General features: G+C 47.3%; 1 protein-coding gene across 1 annotated transcript; it reads right to left on the minus strand.

Annotated features, from left to right (window-relative positions):
- Positions 1–1,808: 1,808 nt before the first annotated feature.
- Positions 1,809–6,854, minus strand: LOC144768991 (uncharacterized). The gene is made up of 3 exons (XM_078652980.1): positions 6,446–6,854; positions 4,319–4,411; positions 1,809–2,229 (listed from the first exon to the last, which is right to left on the minus strand). The coding sequence occupies exons 1-3, from the start codon at positions 6,852–6,854 to the stop codon at positions 1,826–1,828; spliced, it is 906 nt and encodes a 301-aa protein (XP_078509106.1). The 3' UTR covers positions 1,809–1,825.
- Between the last annotated feature and the right edge of the window lie 9,370 nt (positions 6,855–16,224).

Here is a 16,224-nt window from a genome sequence, read left to right on the forward strand (position 1 = left end):
CTTTCTGAAAAATGAAGCCAAAGTCAGCAACATAATGGCCATCTGCAGAAGAATATGCACGCACTTTAACCATTCTTTCAAAGGACGGAAGCTGCTACGGGTCATTCAGCATGAGCATAAGTTGCCAGTCAAAGCACTCATCCAGGAGGTCCCAACACGTTGGAACTCAACTTATTTCATGCTTGAGCGTCTCTTTGAGCAGTACATCCCACTGAATGCTTATGTCATGTCAAGAAGATTAGGGGATCCTACTGTTAATCTTAAAGCCCTGACCATTGAGATGTGGCAGTGGGACCTCATTAAATGCATCACAGAGATGCTACAACCCTTTGAGGTCTTCACACGTGCAGTTAGCAGGGAGGACTGTACTATGGGCCAAACCATCCCATTGTTGTACATGCTTGAGCAACAGGTGAAAGAGGTCTGTCAAACATACGAAGGTGACGAACAAAAAGTTGATGCATATACCTTAGCCAAGGGCTTAGGCAACCGCTTGTGTGCAAATGTAAGGCTCAACAATATTGTGTCAGGTGAACATTACATAACTGCAACAATCTTGGGTCCACGGTACAAATTATTTTTCAGCAGTAACGAAGTAATTCCATTTTCAGATGAGGATGTTGACAAGTACAAAACTTCCATAGCTGCGGAAGCTAATGAGTTAGAAACTGAACGGCTGTTACTTAAAGGCCTGCCACTGCCAGCCCAGGCCAGTCCAAGTACTCCTGACGCAAGTTCTTCACAGCATGAGAGCAGTGCGTCTGCTTTCCAGCAGGCACCAACAGTACCAAAAGCAGCACCTACACGATCTGATTCAGCAGACCCAACCAAAAGCATAACTGCTTTTTTTCTACAGAAAGGGATGGGTAAGTCCGTTGCTGTTGCAAAGGGAAAAGAGGACCAGCAAAGCCGAGCACCAATGAACATTGAGCGGATGGTTCAGGCCTATCTGGATGACACAACAGAGGTGTTCATGGAGCAAAGCCCATTGGTCTATTGGTATGAAAGAAGGAGACAGTGGCCAGTGCTGAGCAGGCTGGCGATAAAGTATCTGGCTTGTCCTGTAGCCAGTGTCTCTTCTGAGCGGGTTTTCAGTGCTGCTGGTGCCATTGTCACATCGAAAAGGACTAGTCTCTCCCCCAAAAGCGTGGAGCGGCTGACAATGATAAAAATGAATCAACGCTTCATACCACCAGACTATCAAGTACGTGAATCACCGCCGGATGAAGAAAGCGAGTGCGAAGACGTCCTCACTACTGGGTTACATGACCTACTTCTGTCTGAACGCACAGAGTTTGAGGACGAGCTCCTCTTCCCTGACAACTAGGACAGGTATATTAAAGGAATGATGCAATGCATTGCATAGGATTGTTTAGCGGACTCTGAGCAAATGTGCATGGAATTAAAGTATACTAGTAACTTCAGACTCACGTGATGGGCAATTTTCCCATGTTATTTAATAATATAAATTATTTATGCACTTGTGACCCTACTACTACAGGTGCAGTCAGTACTTAATTTATCGTTCGTAGTTCATGTTCATGTTGCACAACGTACATTATTTGGTGAAACAGTCCCCCCTCCACCTCCCCAACAAACACAAATGAATTTCAAATGTTTTCTTGTGAAAATATCTTTGTTTTATTTTTATATTTTCATAATGATAATAGAAAAATAAAATATATAACAAATGTAACCCCCTGACCCAGAGCTGTCCCTACCCTCCCCTAACCCCAACCAAATTTCAACCCAAATGTACACCCCAACTCCCACATCCCACCCACCAACAAAAGGATTAAAAAAGGGGCAAAAAACAGGGTCCATTTCAAAGCCGGCGGGCTTTCAGGTGTTTGTCCACCATTATCTTCACACGCTCCTCTAGACCGTCCTCCAGCTTCTTCCGCTCCTCCTCCAACTTACTCGCTACCCGGCGGAGAATCTTCGCTTGGAAATCACGGCACCTACACTTGCATGCATGTTGTTGTTGTTGTGGGGGGGCCGCCGAAGATGTAACAACGCGGCGGCGGGCGGCTGCCTGACCACGGCGACGTAGTCCTGCAGGCTTGGGGCCCGGGGCATTGGAAGAGGCAGCAGCTGCTGCCGCCGCCTCCTCCTCCTCCTCCTCGGCCTGATCCACCAGCCGGCGGTAGGCCTCTACAATTGCCTGCAGTTTCCGCTGCCGGGCCCGGACTGCCAACTCCTTCCTTGTTGGTTTTTGGGAAGGAGTAACTATAAAGAAAGAAACAGAATTGTTGTAATCCAAACTCCCCGCAAATCAAGAACACAACATTGATTCAACACATAGTGGGCGGCACAGTAGCCCTAGCAAGCAAGCTGAGTACCAAAAATTGTGTTGCGTCTATCTTGAACATTCTACAGCCTCTATTAATTTTTTGGACTTTTTGTCACGGCATTATGCCTGCCCTATTAGCATGGGTGTACTTCAACGGTCACACACATTAGAACGAACACCTGTCTTTTTCATATCTCCTTTTGTATTATATACTCTGATTCCGGGAAGGCGGGAACACTCTCAAAGTAACATTAATTAACAGGGGGCAGCTAGTAGTACATGTCTAGTAAAGACTATAATACTTTGTACCGCGCAACAAACCTTATTTGGTTTGTGTTTCACCAGCAACGACCCATGCACCCAGTCGTCCCCTCCTTCCCTTGCCTTTGGGTTTGCCCAAAACACCGCTGCTGCTGAGACTATCCACTAACCACCGGTATTGGGTGTGTCTCCCAACCACGCTGGCAGCTGTGTTTTCCCCTTTACATGCTTTAACAACAACCCATGCATCCGACTGCTATCAGCCACTTGCATTACTGTAGTGGTAATGCTTAGCATGCTAATGACAAGTAAAGGTAACATCATATATTTTCCAGTAGAGTACAGTGAGAAAGTTTTCCCCTCCCACCAAGTAATGCAGATCACTATTGAATGTAACTTACCATCGCCCGCCGCTGTTGGCTCCCCCCCCACTGCTTCTGGTGTAGGTGCCTCTGTTCCTCCTGTCCCCGCCGGGATCGCTGAAGCTGCGCCGCTGTCCCCGTCGGCACTGGTCGATGGTAAGGGTTCTGCACCTATAAAAATAAGTACACCTTTTTAGATGGATGCACAGCCCCCTTTGTACTTGTTCACCAAGAATGGAGTTCTTCAAAACAGTTAAGTACAACGTACGTAATCAGTATGAGTCCACATTGCATAGTACAGCAGAGTCACTACACATATTACTAGCATTCATTGTTATGGTATGGTACCCAAGCTCATCTCATCTGTCCTGCTACTCTAGTCCTTGGAAATTGGAAGTGAACTATGTAACCTTTGTACATCAATGTATCCAGTTTTGCGCATGTTAACTCGCAGCTTGTTGCGCAGTACGAGAAGACGCTCTGAGGCAACACATCATTGTTCAATGCATACACCTGAAGAGGTGGGAAAGTAAAAGGGCCCGTATTTAAGTTTTCTATGTGGATTGTGGAATAGAGTTTGCTTACAGGTTACAACTTCTTTTTAGCATGGCTGCATAAAACTGGCATAAATGTATTTCATACTGTCTAACGTGCACCACTTTTGTCATTATTTTTCGGCAGATGAGAAGATTGCCTTCTACGAAGCGGACATTTCCATAGCTTACAAAAAAAGAGGAATATCTGACCAGTATACGTTGGTGAGAGGTCTCCGATAGTTGCCACATTTCCCTATTGTGCACTAGTAGCTGTAAAAATGTTGATTACTTTATTATGCCTTTTTTAACTCTGGATTTTTTCTGGTGGGCCCTTCAACGTATTTGACGGAACAACTTAAAAACATTGATGTTACTTACTTACTTCTAACAAAATAAAGCTTTTGAATGACCACTTTGACTCTGAAGTTTATTTTCAGTGTCTGTTGTCTTGGAGACTCACACGAGTGAGTGAGCAAAAGGGGGTTTCTTAGGTAACGGTTTGTGTACTAAAAGCATTCGGCATCTTGGTATTGGGGTTCAGGAGTGTGAATTGAATAATTGACCAATGACTCAGGCCATATAGGCTGTCGTTCAGTGAATTGTGCGTTCCTCAGAGTTCTGTGACTGAGGTGTAAGTAAGGTCCAACCTGCCTATCAGTACCAACATCCAATTTTCGTGTGCATAGTTACATAGTTGTGTAATATGTATATAACTCCATAGGAGATAGAATACCCACAAGACTAGTAGTGCTATACTAACGTTTACAAAAATACTAGACAAACATCATTCTGGATGCATACTTGGTTGCTGTCAATTGCCAAAGCAGACACATTACAGAGGAAAAAACAAGCACTGTTGGACTTACTGGGGACAGCAGCAGGATCCTCAGTAGAGGAGCTCTGTGTAAGTGGTGGTTCACCCGCCGACTCGGTCCCTGTATTCTGCTTGCCCCTGGGTTCTGTGGTTCATGTAAAAAATAATAAACAAAGAGAAAAACATTGAGTGCTGTGAAACATAGACATCATTGCAAAAAACACTGCTACAGTGGAACAGAGCCGGAGGCAACAAATCCATGCCAGGGGCCGCAACGCAAATATGTATCCATCCTTAGAGTATTATTAAATTAAGGATATCTATTGGTGCGGTGGCCCCTGAAGTTTGGTGCCCCTGTGCAGTTGCACAGCTTGCACATGCCCCCTAGAGCCGGCCCTGGCTGAGGTAAGAAGAACAAAGTAACGTTAGCATTCTTTGCAAGAAAAGGATTCGATTCATGCAGAAGAGAAGGCCGTGAAAAAAATGCTACAATATGCAAACTACGTACAATTATCCATCCACCGCTATTTCACTGACGGACAAAGGAAGGACAAGACTCTATTAATAGCATTAACTAACTTCAGTTCTCAACAATAAAGAAAATCTCACATCAATAAACAGCAACAGCTAGCGGCAAGTTGAAACAACACGCAAGAGCCAGTGAAGAAGAAGAACACTGTCATACAATGACAGTAGATATACCGGAATACATCGGAAATGTAACTAGGAGCAACAGTCATCGCGTTACTTATTCAGCCAATATTTACAAAGATACAATAACAATATTTATACAACTATATATATCTCCGCTACTTTTCTTCTCTTTTTGTAAAGAAAACAGCACTCGCGGGAGTAGGATCTAAGGTTTTATTATTCGATCCTTTGAGCACAACTATATATATATATATATATATATATATATATATATATATATGTATATATATATATATATATATATATATGTATATATATATATATATATATATATATATATATATATATATATATATATATATATATATATATATATATATATATATATGTATATACACACTTTATTTTTGGGGTAGCCACTCACCAAGACCCACAACCTCCACACCAAGCAGGTCCAACAGGTCCTGCTCCCGGTCCAAAATGTCGGCCCAGCGGTGGGACAGCTGATGGTGGGTACGCCGGATACCGGAGCAGCGGAAGACTGCACGGCGCACCTTCGCCCACCGCCGGAGACGCTCTTCAATGCGCTGGTAGCCGGAGCCGGGCCTGCCGCCTGCTGCCAAAGTCAAGGGGAGGTGACGCTGGATAAAAAAGACCAGGGCGGCCACCTCCTCCTCCCCAAAAAGTTGGCGGGGCGTCACTCCTGCCGGGCGCATTCTGCCGCAAGGCAGCCGGGTTTTTTTCGGCACAGCCGCCTTGCCCTTTGAGCCGCCGATGCTGCTGGCACCCTTCACCATGGTTCTGGGTGGAGGGGAGAAGGAAATTTGAAGACTAAAAGGTTAGGGGAAGAAAGAAGAAAGATAAAAGAAGGAAGTAATATAAAACAAGAGAAAAGTTGCAAAAAAAGTTGTAAAAGTAAAAATAAAATGAGAAATATAAACCTAGGCACAGACAGAAATAGGTAATAAGTAAAGAAAGTTAGAAAAACGGAGGGAAAAGACCAGGATGGAAGAGATAGGAGTGAGATGCTAAAGTAGGCCCAAAACCATAGCCAGAGTGTGAAATCGAAGATGGCTCTGCCCGTCGCGACCGCCGCGGTAAGTTCGCGCGATATTTGACGCGATCACGCACTTTGGCAGTGCGAACGAGAAGATGAGTTCCCGAACATGTCTAACACAACGCGAACACGTTACTTGTGACCCGGAACCGGAAATAAGGGAACGCAAGCGGGCGGGACAAACTTCATTGAGTAACTTAGCGCGCTAGCTATCTCGAGCATGCAGGCAGCGCCCCGAACACGCGCACCGCGCTCCCGAAGACGAAAAACGGCACGCGAACGGGTCTAGCAAGCTACTACGCATGTCCGCGGAGCTACGTGTAGCTCGCGGAGTGCAAGTGCGTCTTCGCGTAGCATCGCGGAGTGCGGCTACGCGAACTACGCCCAGGGTTAGTCACCATCTGTCGAGTCAATTGTCTATTAGTTCGTCCGCAGCTCGAGGAGTGACTGTGGGGAATAGAATCACACTCTTCTCCGAGTCCGATCGGATCGTGTTGTCTTCCGAGTCTGTGGTTATTTTCGCAGATTCTTCCCTGAAGGTACCAGCGATCGAGAGGGCCACAAGTTGTTCTTTCTTCTGTCGTTCCCGCGACGGTCCTCGCCGGTTACTCTCCTTCCCGGGTCCGGAAGATGGATGACAGTTACTACTTGATCCTTCCTCTGAAGTTCCCGTGGCAGCTGCCTGGGAGGCTTCCTGACCACCATCTAGTCCCATTACTTCCAGCCCTTCTTCAGCATCAGCAGGACTTTCAAAGAAGTGAGATTTCCGTCCATGGATCACTTTCAGACGGGCTGGGAAGAGTAGTGCATATTTCAGCTGTGCGCCTCTCAGTTTCTTTTTCACTTCCAGATAAGAGGCCCGCTGTTTCTGTACCATATTCGTGTAGTCCGGATACAGTGACACCCTCTGATTCTCAAAGTGGATGGTGGATTTATCATGGGCTTTCCGTAAAAGTACATCCCTGTCACGGTAATTGAGGATGCGGACTATTAAAGGGCGTGGCGGGAGACCCGTACTGGGCAGTCCCGTCGGAATCCTGTGTGCCCTTTCCACGCAGAAGTGTGGGGAGAGCCCGTCCGTCGTTATATAATCTCGGAACCGCTGCTCCATGAAGTCTGCGGCCTGCGATCCTTCGCATTTTTACGGCAGGCCAATCACCCTTTATATTATTACGCTGATTGCGCCCTTCCGCGTCTTCTACCCTGTCCATCAGGGCGGTGACCTGGCCTTGCAGTTCCCGGATAGACGTGGTGTGGTCCGCCACAGTGGGCGCAAGGTCCGTAAGCACTAGTCCTTGGTCCTTGCCTTTGTCTGCTAACTTGCCGTGGTCAGCTTTCAGGAGAGATAAGTTAGTCGTGATGGCCCTCAATTGCTGCTCCATTGCCTGTCGTGAGTCTCGGATTTCCTGAAGAATAAGGTCCAGCTTATCTGGTTGTTGTTCTCCTGGCACAGCCTGTTCAGCAGTTCCTGCTCCGCTGCCGCCCGCACCAGCCCCCGCCTGCGGACAGGGTCCCGACTGTTCTCCCTGACCCTCCGCAGGCTTCGGGCCTTTCCGCACCATACTGTCCAAATCCTGGGGTACTCACCCCTAGTGTGTTCTGGTCGTGAGGGCGTCACGGCCCTTGGATGGTAGGCTATCGTCCCCTTGCAGAGTTCTCCCGGGTGATGGTGTGCAAAGGGTGTGGGAGGACAGGAAACCAAGAGGCGGGTGTATCTGGCTCAGTTCAGGGTCACCCACATAGGGGTCCAAGCCGTCGCCCCAACAGTCTCCCACTCCCACCGGGGCCACACCGGGCAGACTCCCACGTCACAGCAGTGTGGGCACTCCTCAGTCTCCAGGCCGGGTCAGTCCTAAGAGGGTAATGGGTTGCGGCGCCCTGCTATGACCGTTGTGCAGTTCCTGTGCCCGAGGCCCCCGAGGCCCCCGCCGGGTCTCGTCGTGCTGTCCCCCGCCCCGTCCATCCCCCCATCCCCCGACGGGGCCGGTCAGCAGACGAGGGGGGTGGAAAGAAATTGTCCGCACCAGAGGGGCACCGCCGTAGCCTCAAGGCGTCCCCCGGATCCGCGGTCCCAAGATGGCGCCGCCGGTCATCACAAGTGTCCCACCGGCCGTTACGCAGATCACAGTGCAACACTCCGCACAGTCCGCACAGCATCCCTCCAGCTCCCTTTGCGTCCAGCGACGTCTGAGGGGTCCAGGCGGCACCCGCAATCGTCCACAGGGCTCAGTGTCCACCCTCCGCAGTCCCGGAGTCGGCCGCCGAGCAGGTCTCAGGGCCTCAGTTCCGGGCTCCCGGATCACTACAGCATTTTGCCCCCCGGCTTCTGGGGCCTTCTCCGCAGTCTTTGGCGTCCTCGATGTCGGCGGTGTCGTTGCCCCTCCTCGCTCGAGTCAAGGTCTCAGCACCTCAGACCGGCTTCACCCTCCGATCATCCTACTACAGACTTACAGGTGGCGCCCACAGCTCTGTTTTCTCCGGATAAATCCTGGCCGGGCTCAGAGCTCTAGTAGGAGCCGTCCGCCATTGTGGCTGTTCGGCCACGCCCCCCGATGAAATCACTGATGAAATCTCAAATGACATCACTGATGACACCATTGATGAATTCATCCATGTGACAAGCTGATACACCTGATCATACAGTAGCATAATCTTTTAACACACATTATAAATTATGAAGTTACATATTTGAAAAATTAACACACCAGTACAAGTTTCTAAAAACGCACTCAGTGATTCCTACATCTACACACACATCTAAACACTTACCTATAGATTCACTCATACATGCTTACAAAGATCAATAGAACACTATTAAATATACTTATATACCTGCATCAACATTACACACCAGCACATATCCTATTCCTTTATGCAGACATCCTACTCACTTATGCAAACAATTGATCATACTTATATTTACTAAGCTACTCACTTACACAAACACCTCTTTATTTATTCATATAGATAGTAACTCATACTTAGTGTGTTATAAAATCAGTATTACAAGTATACAGTTATCCATACATCAATCATACAATCACTGAGTATTATGTATACTTATTTATATGCAATAACTGTCACATACACTGCCTTTTATATTTTTAGTTTGTTGGACATATATCATTGAGAAATATATTTACTCATCACCACACCCATAAAGAGATTCACTCACCCAAACAACTGTTTTCACATACAGTCTTAGCCCCATATAATTACTAAATCAACTATTTACACATCTTTCCACAGTCACACACATCCCACCCAACCACACACACATTCATTCACTATCCCATACAAATACTCATTTAACTAATTAATAACTAATGTAGACTTTCACATAGGTAGGACCAACGTATGTAGTAGCTTACACAACAAGAGAGAGTGATACATGTATTCATACAGTTTAATCACTATGCCATGTATTTAGTGAGACACTTAAGATTCCTCACTTAGACAGTCAATCACATTGGTACTAAATCCTCCATTCACACACTTATACATCCACTCAGTCTTCAAGGCAGATAGCTATATATATATATATATAATAACTAAGCAAACCACTTTCACTGGCTGATGTCATCAGTGATGTCATTTGAGATGTCATCAGTGATGTCATCAGTGATGTCACTGACCATGTCATGAATGATGTAATATGTGACATCATCAGCAGTGGATTGTGGGCATGTGAATTATAGTTAGTAAAGCTAACTGTAACAGGGGAATTTCTAATGCTTTTATATGAGTGAAATGTGTAGCTAACTATAACACCCCTAAAACATATAGTTTTTTCAGTGAATTTCTAAAGTTTTTTAAAAGCTAATTCCTAACTATAACATATATATAAATATATAACTATATATATATATATATATATATATATATATATATATATATATATATATATATCGTCTCCACGTTGGTTCACCATTCGGGAAGGCAGAGAGGTTGGCTTTAAAAAATCTAGCAGAGGATGATAAAATTGAGATAAAAGTCGCAGACAAAGGCGGAAATGTGATAATTATGGATCGGAGTGCCTACATGATAGAGGCTCATCGTCAATTAAGAGACACTTCATACTATCAGAAGCTAAAGAAAAATCCAACAATGGAAATAAAAAACAAAATTGATGAAAAATTATCGGCATGGACAAATCAAGGTCTCATTGACGGAACAGAAAGAAAATTTCTTATTGTGACACACCCCACAATGGCAACGATGTACTTCCTGCCGAAGATACATAAAGATCAAAAGAAACCTCCGGGAAGACCAATTGTATCCGCCAAAGGATCATTATTGGAACCAATGGCGGAATATATAGACTATTTTTTAAGACCATTTGTTGCAAATCTGAAGTCGTATATCCAGGATACAAGCGATTTATTACGAATCCTACAAAGTACACCATGACAGGAGTCTTACTATTTGATTGCAATGGACGTGATCGGTCTATATACAAATATAGACAACAAAATGGGAAAAGAAGCTTGCAATTTTTTCCTAAAGGAGAGAAGTTTGGAATTTAACAGTCACAACAAAATGTTAATGGAAATGATCACAATATGTCTGGAAGAAAACATCTTCACATTTGGAGAAGAGATCTTCAAACAATGCAGCGGGACTGTGATGGGATTCTCTTTCAGTCCCAGCTACGCCTGTCTCACAATGGGCTGGTGGGAGCAAGAAAAAGCGTGGAATTCAACACACGAATCGTCAGTAAATAAAATCATCAGCTGGAAGAGATTTATTGACGATTTACTGATATTATGGGATGGCACGGAGGAAGAATTTCAGGAGTACTTTCAAATCTTGAATACCAGCGTTGAAAATTTGAAATTTACTTACACTATGAGTAAGGATAAAATCATATTCCTGGATACAGAAATTTACATTAAGGATCAGCCGATTCAGACAACACTCCATAGAAAAACCACCTCAACGAATGCCACCTTGGAAGCAACCAGCTTTCATCAGAAAACATTGTTGAACAGCATACCTTATGGTGAATTCTTGAGGATCCGGCGTATATGCAGTGAACAAGAACAATGGGAGAAAAACAGCAAAAACACCATGGAAAGATTTGTGAAGAGAAAATATCCAGAAAAAATGGTAAGAAAAAGCCTCACAAGAGCAAGAAATAAAACACGGGAGGAGTGTTTAAAAAGAAAAAATCCGAGTGAGGACACAGAAAAAGGTAAAATTCGGATGATCATGGACTACTCTCAAGAAAGTACCCAAATTGGAAAAATTCTTAGAAAGAATTGGAAATTGTTACAATTGGATGACACTGTGAAGGAAATCGTGGGCAATCATCCAGTCATAACATATAGACGTGCAAGAAACCTGAAGGATCACATAATCCATAGTCATTTTCAAAAGAAAAGACAAGACGACTGGCTGAAAACAAAAGGATTCGTAAAATGCCACGGATGTAAAATGTGCCAAATAGCAAAACCTACAAAGTAAATAATATTGGCAAACAAAAAGAAATGGCAGATCAGACAATGCATCACTTGCAAGACCCCATTCACTGTCTATATAGTGGAATGCCCGTGCCCAATGTTGTATGTAGGAAGCACAACAGTGGAACTAAAAAATAGAATCCTACAACACATGAGGGCAACAATTCATAAGGACCGCTCAAATGCCATAGCCAAACACATGGAACAAGTCCACCAAGGAGATTGGCAAAAACTGAAATTTTATGGTATACAGACAATTGCAAAAGGAGAACGTGGAGGGGACCGTGAAAGGAAACTTCGGCAAATCGAATCAAGATTCATTTTAGGCCTTGGGGGAGGAGCTTCGCGCGATTCCAAGATGGACGCGTGAGCCAAGGGCTCCCGAGACCCTTTCCGCCTCCCGCGATTATCCTGCGCATGATCCTGATTATGACGACGGGTACTTTTTATTGATGCCCTGCTGATGTCCACGTCTTTTTCAAAAATCGTTTTGGCCGCCGGATGTCGGACTTATTGCACTCTGGAATTCGAGGCCTACATCGTATGCCAGCCGGGGGCTTGAGTCTCAGAGGTACCCAGGTGGCAATTGAACAACAGCGGCTGATGAGCCACGCCTACTGCCCCTGGTGTACTTTCGGTTTCGTTTTTGGTCGCTGTTGTGAACGCCCAGTCGGCGATCGGCGCTCCAGCTCTGTTCTCGTTGCCAACCTTCAGCCAGCGCTGTGTCCCTATCCTCTCGCCCTTCCGAGCTTGCCGAGACGGAGATCGTTTTGGCTGAATCCTACCGATCCAGTTGGAGCTCATTGCCCGTCATGGCGGGCAGGGCGGTCGTCGAGAGGCGCACCACTAGAGGCCCCTCCCGAGGGGGGATCGCCCAATCCCAGACCATCGATCGATTTACTCGGCCTAGGGGCTCCCCGGGCGGGTCGAGTGGTGCCCTGGAGGAAACTGGTGATGGTACTCCTGAAAGCGAGGAGCCAACTCTAAAGGACATTATGGGCGCTATTGCGAGTGTCCAATCCACCATGGACCAGCAATATGAAACCTTGGCAGCCAAGATAGATACGGTGGCGATCGATGTCACCCTCATCAGAGCGGACCTGGGGAAAACCAATGAGCGTGTCAAATCCCTTGATATCAAGACTGCTAGTTTGACCACGGATGTCTCGGATCTCCAGACCACGGTCCGCAATCTTCGGTCTACTTGTGATCTGTTCGCCAATCGGCTGGAAGATTTCGAGGGCCGGGCCAGACGAAATAACGTCCGCATCGTGGGTGTCCCGGAGAACTCTGCTGATTTGCCTGTTGATATCCTGGTGGAGGACCTTGTGCTGAAACATTTGGCACCAAAAGGCCTAAGTAAATTCTTTGCTGTGGAGCGAGCTCATCGTGTCCCGGGTGGTAAGCCGAAGTTGGGAGCCGCTCCGCGGCCCATAATTGCCAGGCTCTTCCATTTCCGTGACAGAGACGCTATCCTGCAAGCTTCACGAACGAATGGACCCACCAAATTTGAGAACGTATCGATCAGTTTTTACCCGGACTTCACACAGGCAGTCCAGAAACAACGAATGGGCTTCACAGGCGTGAAGAGGCGCCTCAGAGAACTGGGACTGAAATATGCTATGCTTTTCCCGGCCCGCCTGAGAATTGAGCATGAAGAGCGCGCGTGCTTCTTTGACCGCCCCGAGGTGGTTAGTGACTGGTTGGACACTTTATCGACGCGCCATGAGGGCCCGGAGAACTCGAGAGGCGCTGAAGGAGGTTTGGAGGACCAGGAGCAGTGAGTCAACATCGGCGAGCCTGATTCTATGGCAGTGGCTCAGAGACTATGTTCTGTTATGATGTGATTGCCCGGGGGTGGGGGGGGTTTAGGGGATCTACCTCCTCTGGGGACTTTTCTCTCTTTGTGTAGGTTAGTTTAATGGGGCGACAGGCACACTGCAAGTTGGGGTGGCTTTTAGGTCTACCGCAGGGGTGCAGGGAGGGGGGTTTGAGTTTGATGGGTTCACGGGGGTGGTGGGGGGGCTCTTTTCTCTTTGTTTGTTTCTAGGCTGTGCTTTGTTTTACATTTGCTATCATGTGGCTGTTTCGAGGTGGGGAGAGCGGTCTGTTCTCTACTGGGATGGGGGGTAGGGGACTTAGGGTGTTGAGCTGGAATGTTAATGGTCTTGGGGACAGGATAAAACGTGGGATTGTGCTACAATACTTGAAGAGATGTTCCCCGGATGTGGTCTTGCTCCAGGAGACCCACTTAGTGGGCAATACATGGCATGCACTGAACAGGCGAGGTTACCGTCTGGTGGCTCATTCCGGCTTCACCTCTGGATCGAGGGTTGGTATCCTGGTTAGGAACTCCCTCCCCCTGGAGATAGATGACACGGTGTTGGACGATAGAGGCCGTTACGCAGCTATTATGGGGAGATGGGAAGGGAATTTGATTTCCATACTGTCTATTTATGTTCCGCCTGGCCTGCAGTCTACTACCTTCACCGACTTGGGTGAGGTAATTCTGGGTTTGCCCGATGGCTTGCTAGTGGTGGGTGGAGACTTTAATTCTGTGGTGAATGGGGAGAGTGATCGTAGTCCCCCCAGGCTCCTCCCTACGTCGCAGCTATGGCTAGGGAAATTCTTAGGCGCCTTTGGGTTGGCGGACTGTTGGAGACAACTGCACCCTGGCCGGCTTCAGTATACTTTCCACTCGGGAGCCCATGGTAGTCTCTCGAGACTTGATTATATCCTCGTGCCGGTGGTGCAGTTGGTCTCGGTGCGTGAAATCAAGCATTTGGCTAGAAGAATTTCGGATCACTCCCCGCTGTGGCTTCATATCGATATACATCTGGGGGTCGGCTTGCCCCGATCAATCCATGGCATTTTCAGAACCCCAAAATCAGATCTGAGATGGTCAAGTGTATGAACCTTTACTTTACTGAAAATGAGGGATCTGTGTCCTCCCCGGTCTCCCTATGGGAGGCTTATAAAACTGTGATCCGTGGTCAAACCCTGTCTTTGGTTGCTGGTGAGAGGAGGCGCAAACATGAGGAGGTGGTGAACTTGGAGTCTGAGATTGCCGTATTGGAGGAACGGTTGGAAGCTGGGGTTACGCCCGAGAAATTGCATGCCTTGGCTCTTAAGCAATCTGATTAGAGGGCCTTGGTGACTGACTCGGCTGAGGCAATGAATCGTGTGCAGCAGGGGCGTCTGTATGATGTGGGTGATAAAGCGGGGAAGTTGATTGCTTGGCTGGATAGGCGAGACAGACTGAATCGTGTTGTGCCTGTAGTTGAGAAAGTTGATGGGACACGAGTCGTTGACCCGGTTGAGATAGTTGAGGTGTTCGCCCGGCACTTTCGGGTTGTATACGCGCCGGTTTCGAGCATGCCGGAGGAGGACTCGCGCTTGCTGCTTTGTGATCTTAAATTGCCGAGTCTCTCGGAGTCGGACGGGGTGTTCATGGAGGCTGATTTTTCCATTGATGAGGTTGCGCTCGCTATACGCTCCCTTCGCTCAGGGAAGACCTCTGGTCCCAACGGTATACCGGTTGAGTTATACAAGCTATGCCCGGATAAAATGGCGCCGTATCTGCTTCGTATGTTTGCGGCATCGCGAGACCTTGGATTTCTTCCCAGGGACCAGAGGCTGGCCTCTATTGTGGTTATCCATAAAGATGGCAAACCCCGCGAGCGCTGTTCATCGTATCGCCCGATCTTACTTTTGAATGCTGAACCCAAGATATTGGCAAAACTTTTGGCAAACCGACTGGTCACGGTGATTAGCGGGTTGGTTCACCCTGATCAGTCTGGTTTTATCCCCCAACGCAATACTGCGCTTAATCTTCGTCGTCTTCACGGCGTCATTGCGAGGGCGGGGTCTCTCAGCGAGCCGGCCATCTTGGTTTCTCTCGATGCCTCGATGGCCTTTGATACGGTTGAGTGGCCATATTTGTGGGCTACTCTTTCCAAATTCGGTTTTGGTCCGAAATTTATCGCATGGGTTAAACTCCTGTATGAGCAGCCGTTGGCGCAGGTTGTGGTTAATGGTAGAGCCTCGGAGCCCTTTGTTCTCGGGCGAGGCACGAGGCAGGGATGTCCTTTGTCACCGCTATTGCTCGCACTTGCGCTCGAGCCCCTCGCCGCCTGGCTCCGTTGGGAGCCTTCTCTAAAGGGTATTCGGTGGTCCTCCGACTTCGAAGATCGTGTATCATTGTATGCCGATGATATTTTATTGTACCTGACGTCCCCCCGTAAGTCGCTAGGAGTACTCTTTGATGTTTTGAGTTCCTTTGGACGTAATTCCGGGTTGGTTATTAATTGGTCCAAGTCGTGTATCTTCCCGCTGACCGGTGATCCTCTTTCTCTGCCCCGAGTGTGCCCGATCCCGGTTTCTAGTGCTGGTTTTAAGTATTTAGGGATCTATATTTCGCTTGACCCTGGGATACGCTATGAGCGTAACTTGTTGCCTCCACTCGCCCGGCTTCGGTCGGACGTCGCTGCATGGTGTGGTCTACCCTTGTCCCCCCTGGGACGGGCGGCCCTGTTTAAAATGATGTCTCTCCCCCATTTTTTGTATGCCGTACAAAACACACTTGATCTAGTGCCGGCTAGCTACTTTCGTGAAATTGAGTGCCTCCAGAGAAAGCTAGTTTGGGCTGGCCGACCCCGTATCGCGTTGGCTAAGCTTACGCTGCCCTGGTACGATGAGGGCATAGCGTTACCAGATATAAGATACTCCTGGGCATCTCAACTGAGCGCAGTGAACCATGCCATGTACGGTCCGGTCCCGAATCCC

This window comes from Lissotriton helveticus, chromosome 7 (assembly GCF_964261635.1).
Source record: "Lissotriton helveticus chromosome 7, aLisHel1.1, whole genome shotgun sequence".
In the NCBI taxonomy this organism is placed as follows: domain Eukaryota; kingdom Metazoa; phylum Chordata; class Amphibia; order Caudata; family Salamandridae; genus Lissotriton; species Lissotriton helveticus.

Bases quoted from the DNA above. Each gene is read 5' to 3' on its own strand.
- LOC144768991 (XM_078652980.1), bottom strand. From the start codon at position 6,854: ATGGTACAGAAACAGCGGGCCTCTTATCTGGAAGTGAAAAAGAAACTG. The intron at 4,412-6,445 runs GTGTGATTCTAT...CATGAACCACAG, and splicing joins CCGATCGGACTCGGAGAAGA to AACCCAGGGGCAAGCAGAAT. The intron at 2,230-4,318 runs GTAAGTCCAACA...CTTTCTTTATAG, and splicing joins GGATCCTGCTGCTGTCCCCA to TTACTCCTTCCCAAAAACCA.